Source organism: Myiozetetes cayanensis, unplaced genomic scaffold (assembly GCF_022539395.1).
Source record: "Myiozetetes cayanensis isolate MyiCay16 unplaced genomic scaffold, myiCay2020 scf16, whole genome shotgun sequence".
NCBI lineage: Eukaryota > Metazoa > Chordata > Aves > Passeriformes > Tyrannidae > Myiozetetes > Myiozetetes cayanensis.
The window spans coordinates 10,678,270-10,706,262 of NW_026087270.1; the positions used below are offsets into that span (position 1 = coordinate 10,678,270).

Here is a 27,993-nt window from a genome sequence, read left to right on the forward strand (position 1 = left end):
TGAGAACTGTCACAGCCCAAGCTTGGGCTGGGGTCTTCAAGGTCACAGACAGCCCCCATGGAATAACTCCAGACAATAATCCTTCCCAAAAGATTAAGCCAGCCAGGGCACTCCAGGCAGCAACAATCACTTTAATGCTTTCCCTGATGAACACCAGACAGCCTTGTCAGCAGGGCCTGTTTTGCAAGAACCACGAGGATGGAGCTTTTCCTGAGCATTCCCAACACATGTACACACCTGCTTTTGCTGGATTTTCAAGAGCACTTCTCCAGCTCTGAACCAGCAGTTCAGAACAGTTTTCCCACATGTACTTTGAGTCAGTCACTCTCTGCACTGCCGGTTTCTCATGTCCCACTGCTGAGCTCTGCACACAGATTTTCCTAAACCTCTGCTTAGGAAACACTTGCTATAAAAACTGGATATAAATTATTGACCATGGAGAAGGAGGCTCTTGTTCTGTACAACTCCACAGCTCTAATAGGCTTTATACGTGCCAGAACATCCCCCCAGCCTGACACATTCTACACACACAGAGGCATGTTGTGGGCAGTTTATTCCAGCTAAGGCTGTTACTGTGTTGTGTTCACAGCAAAGATTGCTCAAAGGTTACACAAGAGCTGCTCAGCTCAGTTTCCCCACGCCGGCACCGAGGGCACAACCCTGCCCTCCTGCCATGGCACAGGGCACAGAGCACAGCCAGAGTTGGCTTACGTGGGATCTTTCATCCCTAAACACACATACCCTGCTCCTGTGTACCAGAAACCTTCACAGCAGATCAGACTTACCCAACTCCTAAACACCACCACCCTGCTGAGAATGCATTCTAACTCCTGAGGAGTTCTCATTCCTGCAGGATAAAGCAAGGAGCAAACGTAGCCGCCCCTCAATTTTGGGGTAACAGCAGCACAGCAATTCCCTAGTCAGCATCTTTGGAGCTGAGAAGGGAAAGGGTCTGTGTTCCAAAGAAGCCTCCCATTCTACACAGGAGTGGGCTTCACACTGGTCTCAGGCGAGGTTCCTCCTCCTCCTCGGGGTGCGGTGGCTGGGGAGGGGTCTCCTCCTCCCTGGTGTCCTGTTTGTCCCTCTCTGCCTGCAGCCAGCTCTGAGGGGCGATCATCTTCTTGGGACCGTGGGGAGGGGGCCCAATTAGAGCCTCAATGTCATCGTAGTTGATCACTTCCTTCTCCAGGAGGGCACTGGACAGCTGGAAAGGAGAAATGAGGCACCATGAGGAACAGGGGCTCCAAACTGCCCCTCTGAGCTGGTCTGATCTCTGCCAGCTCAACTCAGATCCCAACACCTGCCCAGAGCACAGGATGCAGATTGGTTCTATGAAAGTACATTTCCTTGGGCCAGTGGCATATCCAGTGACTCCTAGTTCTCTGCTAGGATCCAAGCAGTTCTGCATTGCAGAGAGAACAATGTAATTTTAAAAACAGTTGATTATTTCTTCAGAATTTGAGATTTTCACACAGTTTTTTTGTCAGTTCTCTGCTGAGACAGGACTGATAGGGTTAGGACATGTGATAAATGACAAAACTTTAAAACTCAGAGGCTTTATTTTTTCCAAATAAGGTGAAACCCTCTGACTTTCAGGAGTCAGGAGCAGCTGTCCCCCCCTGCAGATGGGGTGACCCCAAAGCCACTCAAGCCAGGACAAAGTTCTCCAGGCTCTGGCACTGTTCCCAACACACAGCACGACTGCAGGCAACAAAACAAGCTCTTGGGAATGGGAATGAGAGCTCCAAGAACAATGAGAGAAGTGTCCCTCCTCTGCCACTGTCACTGCACCTGTGGCCCTGCCCAGGAGCCAAAGCAGCAGCAGTGAGACCTCGGGCAGGCCCACAGCCCTCCCTGCACACACAGTGCTAACAAAGAGCTGCCTGTTCCTGCAACCACGGGCTGGGGGTCAGCACGAGTTCCTCTCTAAAGAAGTGGAATCCTACAGCCCCTCTGGCAGCAGCACCGCCCCTCTGGAGCAGCAGGTGGCTTGTCCAGTGTGGAACTGCTCAATCCTGCTGACCAGACGCGAGGCGCTGGCAACGGAAACATTGACTCTGGAGATAGTTTGGCTTCACTTTAAAGTTTTTCTGAGCTGAGCCTCCAGCAAACATCTGGCTGCTGTTAGATGGCAGCAGCAGGACAGAGGAGCCTGCAGAGACACCCCTGAGGATCCCTGCTCCAGAGCTGCCAGGGCACTGGCCCAGGGACCGAGCTGTCTCTGTATCACCAGAGGTCTGACACTGTGGAGATGAAGGGGTTGTTGTTGTTATTCTTGCTTGTTTAAAAAGAAGATTTAAGGAAAATAATTGCTTGATTTGCAAAGTATGCAACACTAAGTTGATTCCTGGTCATTTTGGATGTCATGGACTGGATTTCTGAAGGGAGGTTAAGGAGATACACAGGGTGCTGCGACCCACGTGTGGCTCAGCCCAAAGCAATGGGCACACAGCTCCTGGCACAGGTGAGAATGTGCCAGGGTGGGAGATTGGTTAGGGACTGTCAGGACACAAAGGGGAGGAGACAAAGCTCTACTGTGAGGATTCCTTGGTGTATCAGGTGTCAAGAAGGATGTACCAAGGAGGTTTTATCAGGTGTCAGGGAGGTGAAAACTGCCTGGAGTCACCAGAAAGCAGGAACCAGCCCCAAATCAGCCAAAGTGACAGGTCCCATATTCCTTCACCAAAGCCAGAAACTGTCCACCTGATTGCTGGCTTGGCTTCCCAAAATCAGTCACTGTCTGCTCTCCAGGAAATTCCACTGCCAAAAGGCAAGCAGAGAAGTGAAGGTGAGGGACACAAATTCCAGCTTTGATCACTTGTATGAAGCACTCCCCCTCCTCTACCCTGCAAACACCAGCTGGTGTGAGGAGGCAGCTACTCAGTGCTGGGAAAGGCACACATTCCTCCCCGTGCCTGCTCCGAATCCGGGGGATCCACAGTAAACAGTCACTCGTTCCCAACACTCCCACTACAAGACTTTCTAGGAGAGAGACACTGCAACAGCTGAGCTACAGAGCACAGAAACCAGCAAGGCAAAACCCACCAGCTGAAAAAAACCAAAACAACAAACAAAACCCCACACAATCCAACTCACTGTTTGCAGCTTGTCCCGGTTCTCCAGTAAGAGTTTTTCCGTGCGCCTGTAAGCCTGAGCCACCAGGACTTTGGCTTCCTGGAAGAAACAAGAAGAGAGATTGAGGGTGTAGGTGGTAACAAACGCAACGTGTGGCTAAACAAGGAGAGCTCTGAGGGATGGAATATGCAAACTGAGCCAGAACATGGTTTCCATCCACAAAAACTATGGATGAACTGGAAAAAGGCCCAAGGAATGCTGCTGATAAGGGGCAGTGAATTCCTGCCCTAGCACAGCTCTTCAGGGCAGTCCTAGCTGATGGGAAATGCAGATTAAGGCTGCCCAGGAGCTAAAGGTGCAGCTCAGCACAAATCCCAGGGAAGCACAACCACAGTGCCTCAAACGAGGGCTTTTTTGTTTTCAGCTTTTTGATTTTTCAACAAAAACAATATTTTTTTCCAGCACTGAAGCCCAGTTTCCTGTCAAAACAGGCTGATTCGCAGTCAGTCCAACCATCATTTTGGTTAGATCTGATCTAGGAACTGCAGACATTTACACTGTGCAGCTGAGACTGTTAGACAGAGACTTCTTGCCATCTAAGTACAAGTTAGTGGGCTGAACTCACATCCAGGTGGGATTCTGCCTGTTCCTAAGGCCTCAAGGCACAGCCCTCACACAGCCACACAACAGGTAAGTGCTCACCTGCTGAAATCCACTACTCAATAACCTACAGTAGAATGCAAATTGTTTGGGTGTAAATCACTCACACTGTTCCACTGAACTGCAGAAAGCAAAGAACAAAAAGAACTGTTTAACCCGGGCTGGTCTTACATGGTCCATCATTTGCTGGAGGCTCTGGCTGAAGGGGCGCCGGCCGATCCCAGGAGCACTCTCCAGGTCTGGGAAGGAGAGCTGCCCGATGCTGGGCACCATCCCATACTGCTTTACCATGGAGTAGGCGATCTTGGTCACCTTCTTCAGGTCATCCTGTGCTCCTGAGCAGGACAGACACACACAACGTTTGCCAAGGATCAAAATACACCATTTGGCATTTCTTCTTTCCGGCGCAGGAAACCTCCGTCCTGTGCTCAGACCACCCTGGACCTCCATCTGCCCTTGCTAGGCTCTGGCTTCCTCACCTGTGGTGACCTTGTTGAAGGTGATGGCCTCAGCCACTCTGCCCCCCAGTGCCATACACATCCTGTCCATCAGCTGCTCCTTGGTGAACAGGTACTGCTCCCTGGGCAGGATCTGTGCAAACCCCAGCGCCGCGTTTGTCCGAGGGGCTATGGACACCTGCAACACAGAACAGCTCCCTCAGCTCAGGGAACAACACAGCTCCCCACTGCAGCAGCACGGGGAGGGCAGGGAGAGGCCTTTGCACTCCCAGGGAAGTTTCTCCATAGCTATGGACAGGCTGGCCTACAGGGACACGGCCAAGGACCACAGTGTGTCCCGATTGCTGCACTGAAGGCTATGCCTGCACACACTTCCTGCTTGAGAAATGCAAAGGGAATTGTCCTTAAGAGCAAGCCAGAGAAATCCTGAGATTCAGGAGTTGCTTTGGAGCATATAAGCCAAACAGAGTTCATTGATTCTGCTCCAGAATCCCTGAGACTACCTGCAGAAAGAAAGTCTTCAGAAAAATAACAACCATTTCCCCCACCCATTAAACGAGAGTAATTAACACCAGTTCTGCTTACACAATGGGTCATTCAGAGTGAATGTGCTGCTGGTAGCCAGCCAAGGAACTGTCACCCTTGTCATTCCACTCCCCACCCCCGCCACAGTGTCCTGGCTTTTGGAGATGTACATGGATCACATCCCGGGGTGCCAAAGAGGCCTTTCCCTGCAGAGAAGGGCTTCAGGCAGAGAACCTCCCAGTCTGAAAAACACAGCTCCCCAGCAGTACCAGAGCAATTCCTGCAATGGGAGCTTTGCTGGCTGAAACGTGCTGGGTGAGGGATCACATATGGAGCAGCCTGGAAGTGCATGACTGAGCAGCAGCACCAGGAGACTCAGTTGCTTCTAATTTTTAATTGCAAAGTTTCTCCTATAGCTGGTTAATCAGCTTTGCACCAGCACTATCATCAGTGGAGCCTAATAATGGATTTCTCTACAGCAAAATCTAGGGACGTGGTTTATAGAATCACAGAATCATTAAGGTTGGAAAAGTCCTCCAAGATCCTCAATTCCAACCTTTAACTGAATCCCACCAGCCCATTAAACCACAGCGTGAAGTGCCAAGTCCAATTGTGTTTGAACACTTCCAGGGATGGTGACTCCAACACTTCCCTGGGGAGCCTGTTCCAATGCTTAGTCACCCTTCCAGTGAAGAAATTATTCCTAATATTCAACCTGAAGCTCTCCTGGTTTAGTGGTGAGCTTGGCAGTGATGCGTTAATTAATCCTGTGATTCTCTGCCATTTATTTTGCTGCAGTATCACTGTCGGGGTAACACAGCAGAATTCAATGCAAGTACCACAAAGTAATCTGGGGCAGTGGAAGCCCTCAGGACTCCCCTCCCAGTGACCGGTTCATCACACCCCTCCTGGCAGTGGAGGTACCTTCATGACAGCCTCGGTGTGCTCCAGCAGCCACCCAACCAGCGCGTGACCGGATTCATGGAACGCCACAACCTTCCTCTCTTCTGGTGACAGGATCTTACTTCTTTTGGCAGTGCCTGTAGGACACAGACCAGGATTTGATAAGGTATCAGTAACAGGTGTAACCAGCAGGGCATAACCTGGTCCAGCTCAGTGCACAAGCTCACACAGCCTGTGGCTGAACAGTTTGTGCTGAACCCAGCGAGGGAGAGGCAGCAAACCTGCTTTAATTACAAGCTTGGAAGTGGAAAGCAAGCCACACTTGGAATTGCTTGAAAACATCGGCAGAAATTTCCCCCCCTTCTCCTCCTTACAACAGATTTAATAATTAGATAAATGATTTGACATTTGATTCGATCACAGCTCAAGAACGTGAAGCTCGGTCCTGTTCCCAAGGACAGATCTGCAATAAGGCAGCTTACTCTTTTTCTTGGAAAAAAACCAAAACAACACAAAAAAACCCCAATAACAAAACCCAGAATGAGTCTCACACTGATTTTGCTGTCTTCAGTCCCTTAGGCAGAACATAAGAGAAATGTTGCATTATATATATGAAGTCCCAGTTGAGAAAATTGTGCATTAAGAGCGTTCAAATCAGCAAAAGACCAAGAGTGGATACAGAAATCCTTCCCCAGAGCCTGGAAATGTCTCTGATTACACATGGCATGCTCTGTATGAGTTTATTCCCAGGCTCCTGAGAACTAGCAAATGAAGCCATATCTCACACTTAATCCTTCCTCCAGAAAGGTGATTTTTGGAAGTGTCTATTTTCCAAATCGGCAGAGCAAGTCCGAAAAGGATTAAAAAAAGAAAGGTGAATGGAAGTAGAACTTCTGGCACGTAGGAAAAATAAGTACAGAACACACAGCGTGTCAGGCACTGTACAGAACATACAGCTCAGAATGTTGGAAGCAGAAAGATCCTAGGACTTCCAGGCCAGTGTCCCCACACAGAGCCCGGAGAAGCAGAGGGGAGGACAGGCAGTCAGGAGCAGTATTGTGCAAAGCTTGCTTCATGTCTTGGAAAACAACATTCTATTAACATGAATTTTTAAACAAAGTCAAGGGCTTTATTAAACAAGGAAACAGCAAAATTAGTGTGGCAGATCTTGTAAAATTACTGCTCAGGGACCCTGGAAGCTGCTGTGCCCTGCAAGACATGATGGAACAGCAGATTAATTGCTACTGCCTTGATCTGCAGCAGTCAGTCCCTACCCTGCCTCTAGCAGCGTGTAAGCATGGCCCTGTATGGCTCTCTCCACACAAAGATGCATCTATACTCTCTCTAAATATATAATATATATATATACACACACATACTTAAATTCTGGAAGCATTCCCACGTCAGCCCACTGAGGGAGGGACTGGAAGGGACCATGTTCTTCACAACAGCACACAGTGTGCCTACAAAGATTATTGCTTTTCCTACATAAAATAATCTCCAGTAAGGAAAGTTCCCTGAAAGCCTGTACTTATCACATTTATGAGACAAAGCATCCAGAAAACAACTCTGGTGTATCTCTGCTGGCCTTACACAAACCCCTCCAAGAAAATAGGCTCCATCCTCTAATGCCAAGCCCTAAAAGCCCCTGTGTGCTCTGCAGGTTCCTTCCCTCACTCCCGGGAGACCTGACTGACTGCTTTCTGTTCTCAAACTAAAAACACAATGGGAACTACCACAGAGAGAAGTTCTTGCTCCTCCCTTACAGCAACACAAAGCTTTAAGGCTGACAGGGCCTCTGGACTTACAAAGTTCCCTTTTGATTCCACCCCACTGTTATTAAAACCAGAAGCTCCTAATGGAAAGCACAGTAATATCTTCTTTCTTTCTTTCAAGAAAAGCTTTTATAGGAACTGAAATGCCCTCTGGATTGTGAAACCCAGCAGCATTCCTACAACATGGCAAGGGTACACTTAATAGACAAGCCTGGGGGGTTGTTTGGGGTCTTTTAGACTCAGTCTACAAAAAATAGCCAGTCCTGGTAATATGAGAGACTCTGATTAAGCAACAAAAAGACTCTGTGGCCTTACACACCCCAGAGCCTGAGTGAGGCCAGGCAGCTCAAAACTGCCAAAGCCCATGTCCTGCAATGCCCCACCACATGAATCCCAGGGATTGCTTCTGCTGCCATCCCCTCTGGCCTTGCTTGCTTTTTGCTTTATCTTCCAAGTGTGGGGAACTAAGGCAAGGCTGGAATTCAGAAAGAAAAGCCGAGTGAATCCCTACAAGTCTGATCCTTTCACTCCTGCAGATGGGAAAGTAAAGCACATCTTTACAAGAGAAAGTGGTGCCAGGACAAGGGGGAATGGTTTCCAACTCAATGAGAGGAGGTTTAGATGAGATACTGGGGAAAAATAGGTGGTGAGGCCCTGGTAAAGGTTGCCCAGAAAAGCTGTGACTGCCCCATCCCTGGAAGTTTTCAGGGCCAGGTTGGATGGGGTCCTGAGCAACATAGTCTAGTGGGAGGTGTCCCTGCCCATGGCAGGGGATGGAACGAGATGAGCTTTAAGGTCCCTTCCAATCCAAACCATTCTGTAATTCTGTGATCTTTGCTGTGGCTGATGAGAATTTCTGTGTTACAACTCCAGTTGTCTCACTGTCCACTCCTGGGAGCTGCTGAGTACAGTCTGGGAGTCATGTTTTTACCCAAAGGACTCCAAGGGTTTTGTTTTTCAGAGACAGGTGAAACTTTCAGGAATTTCTCAAAAACCGAGTAACTCTTTAGGCATTTTCTGATAAAGCAAACGCTCAGGCCTCAATTTCAGGATCAGGAAATAAATGACCCAGCACAAACATCCTGTTCCCCATGCTCCACTAGAAAAGCACAAAATGGCAGTCTGTGTGCCCAGCTCCCCCTGGGAATGACACTGCAGCCTGGAAGCAGTTCAGTGTCTGCTTATGAAAACCACAGCTTGGCTCCAGGGCAGTTCAGCCCGAAACCCACCACATTCAAATCCCTCAGGTGAAGTCAAGAGTTCTGGGAACTCTTTTCCCCTCCATACAATACACTGCTACAGGGAAATCTCCAGAGGTTCCTCTCCTGGCAGTGGCACAAGCAGCAGGGAAAGGCCACAGGATGTTCTCAGAGGGAGAACAGTGCTCCACTGTCTTGCTGTTTATTCTGCCAATTCATCAAAGCCTGGGTTTGGAGGCCAGAAAGAAAAATCTCTAATTTCTTGCTGTTGAGGATGCAAGGCCTATTTGCTATTCATGTTTATGTAGCAGGTGTCCAGAACAGCAAGAGAAGCCCAGACATACTGCCACTTTTAATCTTTTTAAAAAATTAACCCACAAAAATCCCCAAGCTTTTAAAATGAAAAAGCCACACAGATTTGAATTCCCCTATTTATTATTTTGTCACTGGCCATTTTCCCTGAGCTATGGGTTGAGGCTCCCACAGAATCAGGATGATGGATCCATTTGGGGTCTTTTTCAGAGAACTTTCTGTGACTGGCATTGAAGACATTCAGGTCAGAAAAGAATTAGGACCCGTCTGTCTTTCTGGAATGTAACCCCCTCACCTGAGCCTTCTTTTGAGTGTAACAGACTCCAGAGGCAACAACAGAAATCCTGCTGCACTGGCACAGGCTGTCCCATCTCTGGAAGTGTCCAAGACCAGGTTGGACAGGGCTTAGATACACCTGGTCTAGTGGAAGGTGTCCCTGACCATGGCAGGGGCTGGAACAAGATGAGCTTTAAGGTCCCTTCCCACCCAAACCACTCCATGATTCTCAGAAAGGGCTGGATCTCTCACCTGCAATGACTCTCTCCACAGCATACTCGAAGTTGGAAGTGTCGATGGATTTGTGCCCTTCCCTGGCAGCGTGAAGAGCAGCTTCGTTACAGATATTCGCTATGTCAGCTCCTGCAGACAGGAGTTTACAGGAATTACATTGGATCTGTGTGTAACAGAGAATTCAGAGGACAGAATGGGCAAGAACAAATCTGGAGAGAGACTGAAGGAAGCCAAACAGCCTGTGCTTTTTGTTCCTTGGGAACAGAGAACCTCGTCTATGGTGTTTATGTTGGATTTGAACAATACAACTGCCTTGGCAAGGAATGCTGATACCACACAGAGCTCAGCAATCCAGGAGCAGGCTGAGGCCAAGGCTGGCTCCCAGGGACAGGGATGGTGTGGGCAGTGGGCTGGCACAGGCTGCTGCTCTGCTCAACCTTGGAGCCAAGAGAAGGAACATCTGTTCCGAGTTTGTGTGGGTGGGTTTGGTGGTGGGGGGCTGCTGAGAGAAGTCACACAGAGGCAGAGTTCTGGGGCCTATGAGAGGGGAAACCCAGGAAGGATATTCCAGGAACTCCACATAAACAGGAACTCTGGAGCCTCTTGCTCAGCATTGTTTCAAGCTCCCAGGGACGCACCCTGGAATCAGGCTTGAGGCAGAAGCCAGGCAGAGCTGTCCAATTTCTACTCTGACCAGCAAAGTAATTCCCACTCATTCCTCCCATTGCTTTCCTGGTACCATAAATCAATTTAAAAGCATGTAGCCGAGTCAGGGGAGTGTAAGGTTGGATATCAGGAAAAAGTTTTCACCCAAAGGGTGGTCAGGCACTGAAAAGGCTCCCCAAGTAACAGCCCCAAGCCTGTCTGAGTTCAAGGAGTGTTTGGACAATGTTCTAAGGGACAGGGTGGGATTTGGGGGCATTCTGTGCAGGGCCAAGAGTTGGACTCGATGGTCCTGATGGGTCCCTTCCAACTCAGCATATTCTATGATTCCATTAACTTAACAGCCTTCTCCCTTGAAGGGCAACACCTTATCCTCAACAACAGCTTGGACTGGAGCATGAGGGTCCTCCCCTTAGGAATTAGAAACCTGGGCACTATAAAAGCACATTTTCCCTACTCCCCACCCCAGTGCTAGTCCAAGAAATTTCAGAAGACTGCAAATAGTCATGAACAAGTGCTCGTCAGAGCTCACAAGGGAGCTGGTCAGGTTCCCACTATTTCCACAGAAATGGAGAAAAAAAGCCCTTTTTGACCAAAACATCCTGTAAACAGGAGCTGCAGCCTGAGCTGCAGAGCTGGAGCAGGAGCTGCACTCCCGAGAACAGGCCGTACCGCTGAAACCTGGGGTGAGCTCAGCCAGGTGCTGCGAGTAGAAACTGCCGTCCTGGATCAGCTTGAGGCCCTTCAGGTGATGCTCAAAGATCTCCTTCCTCTCCTGTAAAGAACACACAACACCTGAGCCCAGCCAGGGGTCACAGCACAGCAACTTCCAACACGCTGTCCATGGCAGGGAGCAGGACTCTGGCAGGGGGACGGTGACAGTGCCAGCAGAGGGCAGGGCTGTCCTTGCAGCTTCCAGTGCACCAGCAGCCCTGATAAACACCCAGCTCTCAAATTCTCAGCAGATGCGGGAGGCTGTGCCTGAGTCACCGCTTTCTCTCTCAGGGCCACTCTCCCATCTACACTTTCACTCCGATCTGTCTCAACTTTTCCCTCACCATAAAAGCTCTTGTAGGAAGGAGCTCTGACTGCCTCGACCTGCTCCTGCACAAACCACAAACTGCACACCCCATGCACAGCTCCTCAGCCTGCGCCCATTTCCCAGATGGAGGTGGGGGTGAGATGCCTGGCGAGCAGCCACCAAGTGACTCATTCAGCTGGTCCAGGAGATCCTGACTCAAACAATGGGCTCAGTTGCCAGGGTTTTTCCCCTTCCTCCTTCAGGACAGCTGCACAGTTCAGGCTTCCGGGGCCAGACTCTATCAGGCATTTAAGGTATTTTCACTGAAAGCTCTGCAGAGGACAGTGAAGCACAGATGGGAGAGGAAGAGCCTGTGCTGGCAGAGCACACAGATCTCACTGCAGCTGAGCCCATTCCCAGAACTCTGCTACAAATGTCAATGCAGTGGACACGGAACACTCCTAGTAAATGGATTTAAACAGCATTCAGAAGGAGAAAGTCACTTAACAGGATGCCTAAAGGAAAATGAGGAACCTTTCAAGGAGAGGGAGGGCCATAAACCTACAGAACAAATGGTGCTCAAGGCACATGACAATTTAAACTCTCACAGCAGCCAATTGCCAATTAGGTGCTTCCCAGTTTCCTGGAGAGAAGACACAAACACAGTTCTGCATCTGCATGGCAAAAGGAGCGTCACAGAAGAATTCAAAGTCAAGCTCTACCGGAGCAGAGATGCTCCAAACCAGTGAACTGTCACTTCTGAGAAACAGACAACTGCATTAGCATGACAAACCTTTGACTTAGAGCACAGAAACAAGAATAAAGGAAAAGAGAAGCTCAACATCTCCATCTCCTCTAAGCTCAGCCTTTGCCAAGCCTGTGAGTCACCAGCAAGGACTGGGACACCTCAGTCATCAGCGTTCCAGGAAGGACAGGGTAGCTGGTGGAACATACCTGGAGTGTTGGGAGGTCAATGAAGATGTGTCTGTCCAGCCTCCCAGGTCTCATCAGAGCATTGTCCAGGACGTCGGCACGGTTGGTGGAAGCCAGCACTATGACGTGATCCGTGGTCCCCATCCCTGCCAAAGCCAAGGAAAACAGAGGGGAAGGTTTTCCCCACCTCAGACGGCACTGCAGGCACACAGTGGGCTGGCCAGGCCAGAGGCAGGGCTTGCACAGCTTTAGTACAAAGCCAGGTGTTCAGAGCAGCCTTTGGGGCAGCTGGGGCTAAGAATGTCCCCTTCAACTCAGAGCAAAGACAGGAAGGAACCACCGAGGTCACCGAGGTCAGTCTCTGGCCACCAGGGACACTCTGAAATCCCCTTTTCATTTACTTATTGAACCCTGGCTTAAAAGTTCTATTTTCCTTCCCTTTTTGCTACATTTGGGAACTGCCCCAACTAGAACCCAGAACAGAATCCCTCCATTTTGACAAGTCCGCAGATGCCTTCTCACCCACAGGTTAAATCATTTCCTGTTCCTTTAGCTCCAGGTTGTACAAGCAGCATTTCCTAGCTGAAACAGCTTTTCCTTCCCATGGAAAGCCCTTTCAGTTTTTATTTACTTTCAGCCTTCAGTCACAGACAGGCCACCAGAATCACCAGCGGAGGGACCTTTACCCGCTCAGGTTAATGCAGAGAAGACACAGCTTTGCCTCTCAACAAGGAGCATGTTACAGAAGAAGATGATCTTTGCCAATTCACTCATCTCTTACCCTCTGCAGGCACTCAGGCACAGTGCAGGGCACTGCACAGACCAGCCCTGCAGAACCTGCACCGCAGACACAAAACACAACCCAAGAGCTTTGCAGTGATTATCAGCACAGAATTTGATCAAGCCACGGTCAGAGCAGGTTTTGTCTCCAGGTCTTAAACAAGGGAGCATCAGGATTTACAGGCTGCCTGAGAGCAGCCTCAGTGGAGGCATCAAAGGCAGACAGGGCTTGCTGGGAAGGCAGAACACCGGCAGCTGGAGGAAGGCAGAGGGGCAGGCATTGTGCTGCTGGGTGGGGAGCCAGAGCTCATGTTGAATCACTGCCCCACACTGTTATTTATTACATTCCACCAGGTGCCTGTAGGCCCCTGGGCATGAGTCACCTGCTTCCACCACATTCCCCAACCCTGGCACAAGCAGCCTTCCCAGGGAAAGGACATGACAGTCCTGTGTGCTTCCCTCCTTGCCAAGTCCCACACTGTGGAGAGGCAGCTCCGTGCACGTAAACTGGGCTGCTTTCAGCTCTCAGCTCCACCAGAAGAGTTGCCAAATGTGTCAGCGTGCGAGAGCTCAGCACAGACCCAGGTTCCGGGTGAGGCAGGGGACTGGCTGTGCCAGCCTGTGCTGCAGCAGACCCAGTGCTCCCTCTCTGCAGGTGCCTGCCTAAACAAGCTGCTGGAGAGGATGAAGCCAAGCATCCCTGAGATGTGTAAGTCACTGCACTCTGGAGTGGGATAAACAAGCAGAGCCTGACAGGCAATCTAGGAACGGCAGTCTTTATTCCACAGCAGGATTAGATGGCACAGTGCATTATCTGCCTCGCAGCTGGGGACTCTCTTAAAATAGGCCTGACTATTAGAGCAAATTAAAAACCAGAAGCACTGTGAGCATCCTCACATCAGCTTCTGCCCTGCTTGTTCCCAAGCCTGTATCGCAGCAGTGAGAAACACTGCTCCAAGAAATCCACAGCCACAGCCTGTGGATTTTCATGTCACTGTTCCCTATGCAACATCAGCTGGCATGTCACAGGCAAAGATCAGCCAAAGGAACAGGCTAAAAAACAACACCTCATCACTTCAACAAGTGAGGAAAAGCCCTGAAAACGCAGCCTGAAGAGAGAGTTCCTGCAAGGGTCACAAACGAACCATTTCAGAAGGGAAAGGGAAAAGGGTCCACTTGAGCTGTGCTCCACAGTGACCACTGCTTGGTAGGTCCATCACCTGCAGTGTGGCACCAGTCACCCTCCAGCCATTTGTCCAAAAGTCTTTGGACATCACCTGGGAGCAGCAGCAGGGGCCCCTTCCCAAGGGAAGCCTGAGGGCTGCACATGGCACAGCTCGGGACAGGTCTTGTTCGAGGGCTCCAGGTGAAGAGCTGCTACCAAAAGCTGTCCTACATCTCATTCACATCCCCCAGCTCAGCCTAGGATTGGCAAAGCTCCTCTCAAAGCATGCAGAACAGAGCAGAGATTTGGGTCACATCCCTCTTCCGCTTGTCTGCAGTTTGTGAGGGAGATTCACTATTCAAACCAGACACCTGCTCTGACAGAGCCCGGAGCTCATGCGTCACTCGCTCCTACAAACAGCTTTTGTAGACAGAGGCTCCCTCCAGTGCCTCCCCTTCTCCCACCAGACTCCCGGTGCTTCCCAAAGATGAAGCAAGCCAGAGGGAAGGAAACCCATGTTGCTGAAGGAAGAGCACTATGGTTACTCTAAAATCTGCACACCAGTATGACCCAGTTCCAACCTGCACAGTCATCCCCTACAGAAGGTTCCACACAGCTCTGACCTTCCTCTTCTCTCTCTCTCCCTTCCGAGGAATCTCATTCAATCACACAAATGCAACAATCACTGGTGACTCACAAATCTGCTTTTGTGCATGATTTTTTTTCTCCAGTTAACACCCAACTCAAGTCTATGGTGTTGCTTTGCCTTCAACCCTCAATTTAAGCTCAATGCAGCTAAAGCAGAGCTCTCAATGTTCCATCTCAAGGCTTCCTTGCAAACACTCACCACTCCTCCCACCTGTGCTGGGATAGAACTGTTCCCTTCCTAAAAACCTTATTCACTAAAAACCTGAGAACTGTTTTGCCATGGTGCACGTGGCACTTCAGTGTTGTTTTAGGTGACATGCTCCGTTAGGTAACACTTCAGTGCCACGTGCCAGGATCCCTGCTGATCCCATGTTCCCACTACCAGGCTGACATCCTTGCCAGCTGTCTCCTGTTTGACACTGTCAACTCCTTGGGCTGGTTTTTCTGTGTGTGCTTGATAAAGCACTGAGCAAAATGAGAGACTCAGTACATGATCTGTGTGAGACACGAATAAAGAATGAGATAATATAAATTTAAAAATAAACCAGGCAGCACAGAGCAAACAAGGGACTACAAAGTACACATTGAGGATAATATTTACCTTCTAAACTCACTTTCCAGTCAAGATGTACCCTCATTTCTGCATTGAGACTCACCAAGAAAAGACTCCAGAAACCACACCTAATTTTTACAGACTGATGGAAATCAGACATTTTAATTTTTAGGACAGAGATATGGAATGCACTGACTGCATATTCCTGAACAGACATGCAGGCTTCCTTTAATTCAGGTGCCAGCTCATGCTACAACTGTCAGGGGAGAAAGACCCACCCAAGCCAGGATTGCTGTTCTGTGTCACCACCAGCCTTTGCTGTCCAGACCATCTACTTCACTGCAAACACTCAGGACAGAGCCAGCAGTTGTAACTCAGGTCTGGGAATGCTTCTGAAGCACAACTGCTTTTAATTTTTCATATGAAGGGTGTGAAGAGACAACGTGACAATCAAGTTATGAGTCACAGTTCCAGTGAAACAAACACTCCCTGATGGACATGCAGGTAGTGGGTTATTCCTTACCTTGTTCTGCAATAAGATTTAGCAACACAAATGTTGCAGTTGGTCAGTGCTGCAGGCCCAGACTTACAACTAAGCAGAGCCAAAGGATCATTCTTTGTGTAAAGTGTTTCAGCAAAGGGCCAATCCTGGATGCAGAACAGCCAGAAACTACACGAGTGTGGCATCAAACCAGGACTTGTTTGCAAAGCTTAACTGTCTCAGTTTATGGAGCCAGTAGGTAGTCAGGTAGATGACACAAACATATTGCAAAGGACAGGAGAATGGATATATTCCATCACCTATGTCCCTCCTGGGACGACTGAACTCTAAACCCTGACAGGTTTTAAACTACTACCTGTCTCAGATGGAACACAGCAAGTATCCAATGACATTAATGGCCAGCTGGACCTAAACTCCAGGATTTTAAAATTTACTAGATTTAGCCCCAAACCCTTAAAAGCCTGTGCAAATGTCTAGATTTCAAGAGGGTTTTCTCCACAACATGAACACCATGTTTTGTTGCACACATTTCGAGATTTGTTGCCCAGAGAGGCTGAGGTTGTGGACTTCCCATCCCTGGAAGTGTTCAAGGCCAGGTTGGACGGAACTTGGAGCAACCTGGTCTAGTGGAAGGTGTCCTGGCTTATGGCAGAAGGTGGAATGCGATGAGCTTTAGGGTTCCTTCCCACCCAAACCATTCTGGGATTCCACGATCTGTCCTGAGCCCAGTCACTTTCTCAGGCACCACCAGTTCCAGAGCAGTCCTGCCTATCCAAGGGACAGCTGGAGAGGGATATGCTTTAATGCCTTCAGAACCAGGGACTAGTGATGGGATACATGGGCTCAGACTGGTTCAGACTTCAGCAAGAGAACACTTGCTGGAGAGGCCAGGCATGTTCAAGCAGGACAAAGCTAAACAGGCCAACAGCTTGGATCTCTGAGGAGACAGGGGCAGGGAGAAACACTGACCATCCATTTCCACCAGCAGCTGGTTTAAGGTCTGCTCCTCCTCAGCATTGGCAAAGCCAGACACGTTGGTGGAGCGCTTCTTGCCCACGGCGTCGATCTCGTCGATGTAGACGATGCAGGGGGCGCGAGCCTGAGCCTCCCGGAACAGGCTCCGCACCCGCGCGGCCCCCAGACCTGCAGGGCAGGGCAAGGACAGAGAAACCTCGTACCTAAACCTGTCAGCAAAGCCGGCGAGCTCTGAGCGCACAACAGAGCGAGTGAGCCCCCCCGATCCTCAGAGCACCTTACCTCCAATCACCTCCACAAACTCGGAGCCTGCCATGGCCAAAAACGGCACCTGGGCTTCCGTAGCCACAGCCTTGGCCAGCAGTGTCTTCCCACAGCCTGGCGGGCCCAGCAACAGGGCACCCTTGGGCACCTTGGCCCCGAGCTGGAGGTAGCGATCGGGATTCTGTGGAAGGAAACACAGCAGGTCAGACCCACAGCTCCCACTGCACCTGCACCAGTGTGGCCTCCCAGAGCTTCCCGAGACTGTTTTCAGCCTGGGCAGCTCTGAGCTGCCAATAGGAGCTTATTTCAGGAGAGGCTGCCCAGCACCATGAAGGATGAAGAGCGGAACACCCTCTGCTCCCCAGGTCAGACATCTATCCCAGAACACACTTACTCTGTTCTACTTTTATATACCTTTAAATAGTCCACAAATTCCTTGACTTCCATTTTCGCCTCATGCATTCCTGCTACATCCTTGAAGCCAATCCCTTTTCCAGATTTCCCATCCACAATGGTGAAACGAGCCATCTTCAGCTGGTTCTGTGGAAGGCAGCACAGGGACTGAAAAAACTTGGACAACAGTCTGAAAAAAGGCTGTTTGCTATATTTTGGGAGACAGCCAGCCCAGCCCAGATATGAGCTGTCCCTATGAAACACCACTGAAGTGCCCACCAAAGCACTGGCGTTTCACTAGTTTTGCTCTGAAGACACTTCCCAGATGGATTTTTGACTCAAACTTCATTTATCCACGTTGGGAAGTGACAAGAATAAATCTGCAGTAATAGTCCCAACACAATCCAGCTCAAACTCCATGTAGACCAGGCAGGGATACTTCTTAAAAACATACATCCAGAACCTTACTCGGGATCTTCTCCCTGATTTCTAAATGCTCTGATCCTTAATACCACATGGGACAGACAGACCTTTCAGGAATATGTGTTGATGGTAAGTAATTGTCAGTGGTAAATAATTACTAAAAATTTCTTACAAATGCATAGAAACAGACACTTTTGCACCACTGTCTGATGTTGCTACTTCTGGTTTCTGCTGAACACAGGCCAGAACTACAGGTTCTCAAACTGAACAGCCACCACATTTCCGTCCCCTGGTGCATGTGAAGCCACAGTGAGAGTCAAACCAAGAATTCAGTTAAACATCCTACTCGTAACTGCTCAGTATGTTCTACCCAAAACAGCTACTGCGGAGGCTTTTTCTTTCACAAGAAAGTTTACAGCTTCTGAGGCCTCTGATGCACCCAAAGAAAGAGTTAAACTTGGGGCCTGGCTGTCCCCACTTAGGCAAGGACACAAACCAGTCCTCAAGGCCTCATTACTCAACACTTCTCTGAAATACTCTTTCTGAGAGCAGCTGCATCCTTTTGTTCAAAGAGGATTTCAAAGCCAAAGAGAACTGCGGAGGAGACTGACTGGGAAATCCAACAAGGGGCTGAATTCACTGTGTTTTCATCCTCAGTCCCTGTGGTCAGCGGCAGAGCACCCCGGGCTGACTCCTGTACTTTCATCAGCTGATCCAGGCCAGAGTGGGAGAGGGGAGGAGGAGGTTTGCCTGATGTTGCAAGCGAGACATGCGGCAGGAGCGGAACAGGCCAACACATAATGAACTCCAGAATCTGAACATATTTTATAAATTGAGAACTCATTTTGCAGAAAGCAGCAATTCCTACTTCTGGCTGTATGGGAGGCATGTTGGCAGGGCCCAGTGAAAAACACCATCTGCAGCTGCAGCTCATTAGCAAGCTTTGAAAACAGCAAACTGGACTGAAATTCCCTGAGCTCAGCCCTTCCTGCCTTTGGGAAAGGAACGGATCTCAGCTAAGGCCAGTTAAAGTACCAGCCAGGGAGATGATCAACACAGTATACAAGATGTGGCAAGACTGGAGAGTCCTGGGCACCAGTTCATCCTTATCCTACACTGACTTTGTTGGGAAAAGGGGAGGAGATGGCCCAGCAGAAGCCAGGACTACCCACAAGCTGCAAAACATCCTCAAAAACCAGGCTACTCACAAAGGCGTTGAACCCTCCGGCCCGACTCGCCACCCTGAAGAGGCGGAAGATGCTCCACAGCATGGACACGACCACCAATGTCACTATCAGGGAAAGGACATCACTGGAAGGACAAAGGTACAAACTGAAGCACTCAGACACAACCTGGTCAATATTCCCCAACATGGCTATTTTCAGTGTTTAAAGGTCCTGGCATTTAAGCTACAAGCAGACATGACTAAGAAAATGGAACTTTTACAGGATTTTATACAGATATACAGAACCCCAAGCCCCAACTATTACATAACCTGAGCAGTTAAGCAGAGGACACTGGCAATCACTGCCTACAACTGTGGAAGGAATTCAACCTCACCATCCCCTTCAGAGGCATTTCTAATTCTAAAACAAGCAGGACTTTCAGGTAGTCAGGTCACACCTGGAGCAGAATCCAGTGGGGCTGGCAGTGCATCCAAAGGGAGCTCACTGCAGAAGATCTGCCAGAAATTCCAGGGTTGGTCTCCCATTAAGAGCCTGCCCTGTCCTCCCTGGTCAAATCTCTCAGGAGTCCTTTATGGCACAAAAAAGTGTTCCAACACTAACATTGTCAATTTTCTGGATCCTATGGAATACCTATTGCATTAGGAGGGAGATGAGGAGCAGAGATGACACTCCAGTCTAACACAGTTACAGGACAAACACGTTGAGGATAAATATTTTTTGAGTTCTAAACAAAGGATTCCCCAAGAACACGAAAAATGATCCCATGTCAGATGACAGGTTGAAATTGGTGGGCCCCTGTTCTGCTCCACATGCCTGTGAAATCATCCTTCCTCTCCACACTTCTGTGCCTTATCTTTACACCAGGAATGCATGTTCCACCTCTCACAGAGGGATGATTTACTGACGCAAGGGACCAGAATGAGCTCTATACCAGCTGCATTTGTTTCTGCTCAGTGAGAAATCCGAAGGCAACACTGAAACCTGAAAGTCACCTTCAGTTTGTCTGCTCTGCAAACAGGATTAATTCTGAAACACCCTGAGCACCCACACTGTAGAGTGAACCGAGTCCAAGGGCTCTGCACCTCACACACTCAAACTCCAGACTGACCCTGAATTCTCCAGACATTCATCAGGTCTCCTGAGAAACTTCACACCTCATCACAACTCTTAAAAATTTTTAAAAAAATCTCTTTTGAGGGGCAGGGAAACAGCTTGTGTTGGTAGCTGATTGTCTGTTCAGTCCTCTCTTCCTGCTACACACAAGTCTGAAAAAATTGGCAAGTTCTGAGTTTGAACTAAAGGACTCATACTGCACAATCAATTAAAAAAGCTTATCTTCATATAACTATATATTAAAATTGTGCAAATGTTGATCAGAGGACAAGTACCAGATAAAATCCAGCCCAGGTATCCATTCACACACAAACATGACATTGTTTCACACTTTGGCAAGATGCCTGGGAGAAGGAATTACACACAGTGGCAATCTCCAGAGGGAAAATCACCGTGTCCAAACCCTCTGAGCTACTAACAGCATGTGACATGCTCTGCCTGGTGCACAAGCAGGTGACCAGGCCACCTCAGCAGGTGAGATGTGCTATTCACTCTTCTTGCTCCTTACAGTTTATTTCAGAATTAAAAGTATTGAGTATTTTTTTTAAAGCAAAGGCTCTTTGTTTGGGCAGCAGGAAGGGCTGGAAGTTTAGCAGAAGTGCTCCTCTCGCTGAGGTTTGGTGCGCTGGCACCAAAGCTGCTCCACCCAGCACGTGGCACCAGAGTAGGCTGTGCTCAGACCTGCAGCTCTGGGACAAACTGTTTAATTTTACAGCCTGAACCACCACAGGCCTCCCTGGAAGCATTTAAGTGCACCCCCAGCCCTCTGCATAGACCAGGATGTAACATCATTCATGTCAGGATTTTTTAATCACATTCTGCACTTGAATAATTGATTATAAGGACAAAAAGTGCTCAGTTGGGCAAGAATGCAGACTTGGTGACTCTGACCCAAAACATTTTGTCTGCTGCATTCTGCAAATTCAGACACCTTCCTGGGACCCTCATTTTTGAAACATTACAGGTACACCTAGAGCATCTTATCTTTCAAAAATATTCATTAAACGCTCCAAATCTGAGCCCACATTTTTGCTCTATATTTACATAACATTAAGCTGAAAGTGACTTTCCCCTCCAAGCGAGGGATGTTGTCACCAATACAAGATCAACAGTAAGGACAAATTTATGTCATACTTTCCATAAAAGCCAGGGTGTTTGTAGGAAATGGGGATTCTCTCTCTCTCATCAATATTCAGCTCATCCTCCACAGCTCTCAGCTTCTCCTCGAATTTGTCGATGTTTGCCACACGCATGGTGTACAGCAGGGTCACGTTCTGGGGACAGGCAGGCCAGAGCAGCAGGTCAGTGCTATTTATTAGGTATAAATACATAAGCAAGGAGCAGAGGTGCACAGCATGGACAGGTCAGGGAAAAATTAGCCTTATGTTACACCCTTTTATCCTGCACCTATGAACTCACGAGCAGAGGACTCCAAACGAATTCAGGAACCCTCTGGTCTTTCCAGCACCTTATGAAAGTATAAAAGAACTGAGCCTCAACTCTCTAGAAATAAGATCATGCAAACGGAATAAGATGTATCCAAGAACAGTTCCCTGTTCTGGTTCCCTGAACACGGCAGGGGGTGGAACTGGATGATCTTTACTGTCCTTTCTGACCCAAATCATTCTGTGATTCCGTGATTCCATTTCAGTATTTTAACGTCTCAAACCAGTTTGTAACAATTGTTAGTGGTAACTCCTGGATGTAAACATGTGATCAAACTCTGCTTTGTTTTCATTTTGGAATGTTTAGGAAGGAAGGCTGATGGAGTTTGACAGAACACTCAAAACAAAAATCCAAATAGGAGAAACCTTTCGAAAGAAGATCCAGTAATAAGAGTTTACAATCTCCTGGACATGTTCTCCTATATCTGACTGAAAAAACTATTGAATTTTCCAGGTTTTTAGATGTACAAAAGATTTTTTTCCAGATCATTGTTGATTATTTTTACAATTTGAACTAGAAGTCCTAATTTCCAGGTTGAAATGAGCAATAGAAGTTCCGTGAACACCAAATACAAGAAAGAGAAGAATTAGAGAAGAGCAAATTTGTGTACAAAGTTACTCACAACTTGTCCATGGGGAGTTCCTCCTGGGTGCAGGTAGATCTCTACGATGTCACTCTCGGGCACCACCTCGATCCTCTGCACCTCCCCCTTGGCCAACATCTCATTCACAAAGTAGTTCCAGGAGATGTTGGTGCCTTCCCTGTTCTCGCTGACCAGGAACCGAAGCATCAGCACGATGAAGGCGAGGAAAAACAGTGCCCGCAGACGCTCCAGGTGCATCTGATTTTCCCTTCTCCTGCGTTTTTCCTCCTCTTAAGAAGAAAGATACCAGAGGAAAAAAGATAAACATGTAACTGTGAAGCGTTCTGACCCACAAAAAAGATAATTAAATAACAAAGATTAACACAAGGGAACCTGTCAGGGTTTTTGTGTTGCATGTTTGGTTTCTCCTGCAGGACTGGGCTTCACATGGTCCTAGTGCACCAAACCCACTAAAATCCCACCAAATATCATTCCAGTCCAAAATGAGAGATTCTCACTTGCTTGGCCCCATGTGGATGGAGGTCAAATAAAGCCAGTGGACTCTTGTTAAAAATCAAACTCCAGAATGACTATAAACCACTTCATATAACATGGTTCCACACCACCCAGGCCTCAGGCTGTTGCCAATGTATTCAATGGGAAATATTAAGAGTAAACCCAGTGTCACTGGTGAATCCCACAGCACAATTCAGTGACTTGCTGGCACCGTGGCACCAACACCACTTCCCCTAGCTCAGGAAATACCTGCATTTGCAAAGAATGTGAGATAGCACAGGACACAAATACACTGCAAATCCATCTGCCTGTTAACCAAATTGCCCAGATTTTCCTCCACGTTATACAACTCACCTCATGTTTCAAAGGGTTTGATAACTTGCCCACATTAAGGATCTGCACCCAAGAGGAATTCGTACACTGGATGTGCTTTCCCTACCTTTACTGTACCAGTGCCACACTGAAGCAATGACACAAGGAAAAGGGATGTTTTACTTTAATTATTTGCCACCAAACCTTTTCTACAGTCTGCTAGCACCTTTTTTTTTTTTTTTTTTTTGCACTGAACAGGCAAATTTACAATTCTGTGGACTGTAAAGGACTGTCACAGCACAGTTCAATGTCACTGCTGGCCAGTGTTTGAGTTGTTCAGATGACAACAAATATCTCCTCCTCTTTCCAGTCACGTGAGCATTCTCGATATATAATTTAGCACTTGCTCTTGATATACAATTTAACAGCACCGCCACCATGGCACACATAAATACCCTTCTACACCCAGAAATAAATTAATTCTGTGCCACTGGGCTCTAATGCACCAGTGCTGCAGCCCAGATTCGATTTATTTGCAAATTCATAACCAGTGTCCTGACACCAGCATTTATCACCGGCCACCAATTAGACCCTACGCACGCGGCAACAAAACCCAGGGACAAACACATGACCCAGGCAACTGCTAAAAAAAGTCCTCTGTCCTTCAGAGGCACAGCATCATTTTTCACTGGTTCCCAGCTCTGCTCCCTGTTGGAAAGGAAAGGCCTGTTCCTAAATAGACACAAAGCAGCTTGGCAGAGAAATCATCATTTCAGAAGGCCGTGACAAGCCCAGACTCCGCGTCCAGCCTACCCCCTTTGTTCTCCACTGCCATCCCCTCGCTCTGTGTTATCTGCTGGATCTGGCTTTGTTAGGACTAAGGAATTCACCCCAAAGCTGCAGGATGATATCCATGACAGTCCTATTAAAGAAAATTTTATTTATTTATATATATATATATATATATAAAAAAATTATAGAGGAATAGTCTGGGCAACATCCTGAAAAGTTGAGCAAGAAACTACTGCAGGAAAGTGAGTCCTGACAGGAAAAGTCCGTCTATGGCTGTGCAAGTTCCTTGGAGGTGTCAGAGTCAACTCCTGCTAAAGCACTTTTCTGTATTACATTTCAGACCAAGTGGAGGCCCATAACCTGCCCTAAACACACACAAGTGGGGGTGTAATCACAAAACCATCACCCCAGGGGGAGAGTTGCCCATTAGACATCCTGACACAACTTCTCCTGTTTCTAGTAATTAGGCTTGTCTAGGACCTTTAACCTGCAGCTGAGTAATTTCAGGAAAAAACTTCATTTCTAGAAAGCTGGAAGGCAACACCAAGCTTTCCTCGACTCTGCATTTAATTAAGGACAATATCAATCTCTTTCTCAGCTGAGGTACATGCAGCACAACATCCACTCTGTACCACAAGCCACCCCACAGTATTCAGGAAACGAGTCTCAGTGACTGGATGTGACTCTTGCAAGCAACAGCTGTGGGAATACTTCCAGCTTTAGAGTCTCCACGAGCCTCCACCAAGCAATGATTTGCCATTAACCCCAAATCTGAACTCTCTGATTAAAATCTTTGCAAGCACTGCGGTGACAGTTTGAAGAGTTCTTTTTAATAATTACTGCAGAGACAAGTGTTCCCCTGGAGACACGGGGCAGCATTCCTGCTCCCAAAGCCAGGCTATCCATTAATCACTGGAGAAAAGAGGCCACTGAACATGGAGCACTGCTGTTTACCGACTTTAACAGCTACAACACCTCCAGGGGCTGTGCTCAGTCATTCTGTGGCCTTGCACATCAAGGGCAACAAACTCCGACTTCCTTCCCAAGGACTCCATGATACCTGCACTCACATCCCACTGCAGACTTCATCCCAGTTAAATGATCAAGCAGGAAAACCCAAGGCTGTGGCCTTAAGGAAACTGCAGTGACACCAGTCAGGCTGTCAGCAGCAGCAACTGACCTCTCACTTCAAAAGTAAAAAGTCCAAGAGGATTTGATTATTAAGCACAACAAAGGAAAAGCCAAGCGCTCACATCATTTCATGATACCCAGGGAAAGGTTTATAAAATAAATTATAAAATTATACTACAATCTGTGTCACTTAAGCACGACATTATGTACCTCCCAACTCACAGAATAAAGGTCTGGAGCCACAGTAGGGGTTGGAACTGGATGAGTTTTAAGGTCCCTTCCCACCCAAACCATTCCATGATTCTATGATTTCTATGATGTGATTTAAATCTTACAGTCCATCATCTAAGCCAAAATACTTCTTCAAACTTGCTCTTAGCCACAGATTGTACAGGTGGTTAAGTTACAGGTACAGGGAACTACCCAGAGGTAGGAGCATGAAGGTGGATCTCCCTCCCTGTCTGCCCCTTCCCCTCACGCACACACAGTTCGGTTCAGTAAATCTCTTTTTGGAACACGCTTACCGTCCTCCTCCTGTGGAGATTTCTTCTTGGATCCTCCATCCTTCTGGCTACTCCTCCAAGAGCTGGAAGTAGCAAACCAGTAGGTGCTACCTGCAGGCAAGCAGAGGTCAGTGGTTACTGCTGAGAGCAATGAGAGGGTGACTGAGGACAGCAGAAATCCATGTGAGCTCCAAAGGCAGAGGAGGCAAAGCTCCACATCCCCCCAGGCAAAGAGCTTCATGTGCCAAGGACCCGGGACAGCCTCACTTGAGGGAGACTCCTTCTGTTCCCTTAGAGAATGTATATATTTTTTACAATCCAAACAAAATCTCTTTGGTTAGAGATTGTTTTAATGGCATGGCATAAATGATTTGGAGAAATTGTTTGAATGCTGAAAAATGGACACAATTCCCAAGGTAGAACCATGGCTAACACTGGAGTGGGAAGATAGGAACAGCCCCACACCAGGGACTGGAAATGCTCATTAAAATAAAAACAGGTACTGGAGTTAAATCAGGTTGCTCAGGAAACACTGTGGCTGTCCCATCCCTGGAAGTGTACAAGGCCAGTATGGGCAGGGCTTGGAGCAACCTGGTCTAGTGGAAGGTGTCCCTGCCCATGGCAGACAGTTTGGAATAAGATGTCTAAGGCCCCTTCCAACCCAAACCATTCCGTGACTCCAAGGTTTCCAGCAAGGCCATCCAACGGGATTTTCAGACAAAAGCGAAGACGCTTCTGTCTGTGGCTTTGCTGATGAGGAAGAGAAAGGTTCTCTACTTTAAAATCTGCAGATTTAACATTAGCTGTATGTCTAATGACTCCAGTGCTTCCTTAATCCCCTGAGCTCCCTGTGGGAAGGACTGCTCATCCCTGTCACCGAACCAAACCCTGGATCCCTGCAAAAACCCCCAGCTTCCACAGCCAGGAGCAGAACAGCTCTGCTGCAGTTTTGGGAAGGCAGAGAGAAGGTGAGGGAAGGTCAATTCTCTTATCAAATCAGACCTTTTCCCTTCCTCCTCCTCAGGACTCACCCAGGAGATTCCAAAGTCTGACTGGATCTCGGATTAAGTGCTGTTTCACCAAGACTCCACCAAGACCTTGACGTGGGGCGGAAAGAGTTTGTGCCAAGAGAGTCTGAGGGAGGAGAGAAAGGAAAACAACACAACCATTGGCAAAGTGCTGTGAGGGCTCAACCTCTGTATTCCCTGAGACTCACATTCCTAAGCAAGGGAATGTCGTGGGTGTCAGGAGAGCAGCTGGAAGCCCTGGATGTGACTCCTGGTTGTGCTGTGCACTCCCACATGACTTTGGAAATGTTGTTTGTAACCCAGTTTAAAGAAAGCACAGGTATAAATAGAAACACATACTCAAAACAGTTAAGAGTCAGTCTTTTTCCTCCCTATATCCCTGTTTTTCATTCTAAAGGTATGTTGGAAATCAGTTCGTGAAACGTAAAGATTCCTCCCTACATCAGGAGGAAGTTTTTTAAGGAAAAAAGGACTTTTAAAAGGAAATTTTAAGGATTTGTAACCCTCCTGTACAGCAGCATAGGCCAGCACAGCTGTATCCCTGAAGGAAACTCAGCAGGAATCCTGCAGTGAATATTTACACTTAAAGGCAACTTCAACAACATGTGAACTAATATTTACTAATTCTCTCACTGAATACAAGCCTGGCTCTTCTCCGATGTAATTCCCTGTTTCCCCTCCACTGCACAGGTTCCAATTCCTACACCAGCCCAGGATACAGACCAGGCTGAAACCCTTCTCACCAGTTTTCCCCCTTTTTTTCCAGCTTGTACTGGCCCAAGATAGCAACCTTGGGATTGATGTTATCTAGAACAGATCAGCTTAGATTTAAATTGATCCCAGAAAAACCTGGTACGAAACAACATCCCACATTGTTCTCCCTTCAACTTCTTAGTTGATCAGAGCTGGGGGTGTTCACCTGGAGAAGGCTCCAGGGAGACCTCAGAGCCCCTTCCAGTGCCTAAAGGGGCAAGAGAGCTGGAGAGGGACTTGGGACAAAGGCCTGGAGTGACAGGACAAGTGGCAATGGCTTCCCACTGCCAGAGAGCAGGGTTAGATGGGACATTGGGAAAGAATCCTTCCCTGTGAGGGTGGTGAGGCCCTGGCACAGGTTGCCCAAAGAAGCTGTGGCTGCTCCATCCCTGGAAGTGTCCAAGGCCAGGTTAGACGGCGCTTGGAGCAACCTGGGCTGGTGGAAGGTGTCCCTGCCCATGGCGGGGAGTGGAACTGGGTGAGCTTTAAGGCCCTTCCAATCCAAACCATTCCATAGTTCCCGCGGTGTTTCCCAAATCACTGCCCAACAGCGCTGACACGACGGACCTTCGGGATGGCACAACCCGAGGACCCTCCCAAGCAGCCAAACGTCCCTCCTGTCCCGTTATCCTCTTGCCCCGGTGCTCGGTGAGGCCCCGTTACCTGCAGGCCGCGTCCCCCGCCGAGGGCACCTCCGCGGGGCCGAGCCCAGGCGGCGGCGGGCGGCCTCCAACAGCTGCAGCGGCCGCGGAGCAGCCCCAGTCGCAGCAGCAGCGCCATATCGGCGGGTGCTGCCCCCCGAAGCGCTCACCGGAGGGACAGACCCGGGACGGGCCGCGGCGGCACCGCCGGGACCGCCGCTGAGGGGCGGCCGGAAGTGCCTGCTGAGGCC

At 48.5% G+C, this 27,993-nt stretch overlaps 1 protein-coding gene across 1 annotated transcript; it reads right to left on the bottom strand.

Moving 5' to 3' along the window:
• Positions 1 to 111: 111 nt before the first annotated feature.
• SPG7 (SPG7 matrix AAA peptidase subunit, paraplegin) lies at positions 112 to 27,993 on the bottom strand. Its single transcript, XM_050311253.1, has 17 exons — positions 27,765 to 27,993; positions 26,352 to 26,454; positions 25,342 to 25,431; positions 22,106 to 22,356; positions 21,172 to 21,311; positions 18,946 to 19,048; positions 17,336 to 17,461; positions 16,940 to 17,102; positions 16,652 to 16,825; positions 12,056 to 12,180; positions 10,753 to 10,855; positions 9,436 to 9,546; positions 5,643 to 5,758; positions 4,215 to 4,371; positions 3,907 to 4,070; positions 3,097 to 3,174; positions 112 to 1,204 (listed from the first exon to the last, which is right to left on the bottom strand). Exons 1-17 carry the CDS (start codon positions 27,879 to 27,881, stop codon positions 995 to 997), a joined length of 2,331 nt encoding a protein of 776 aa, XP_050167210.1. The 5' UTR covers positions 27,882 to 27,993; the 3' UTR covers positions 112 to 994.

Bases quoted from the DNA above. Each gene is read 5' to 3' on its own strand.
- SPG7 (XM_050311253.1), bottom strand. From the start codon at position 27,881: ATGGCGCTGCTGCTGCGACTGGGGCTGCTCCGCGGCCGCTGCAGCTGT. The intron at 25,432-26,351 runs GTGAGTCCTGAG...GCTTGCCTGCAG, and splicing joins CAGACTTTGGAATCTCCTGG to GTAGCACCTACTGGTTTGCT. The intron at 9,547-10,752 runs GTACGGCCTGTT...TCCTGTCTGCAG, and splicing joins GCTCACCCCAGGTTTCAGCG to GAGCTGACATAGCGAATATC.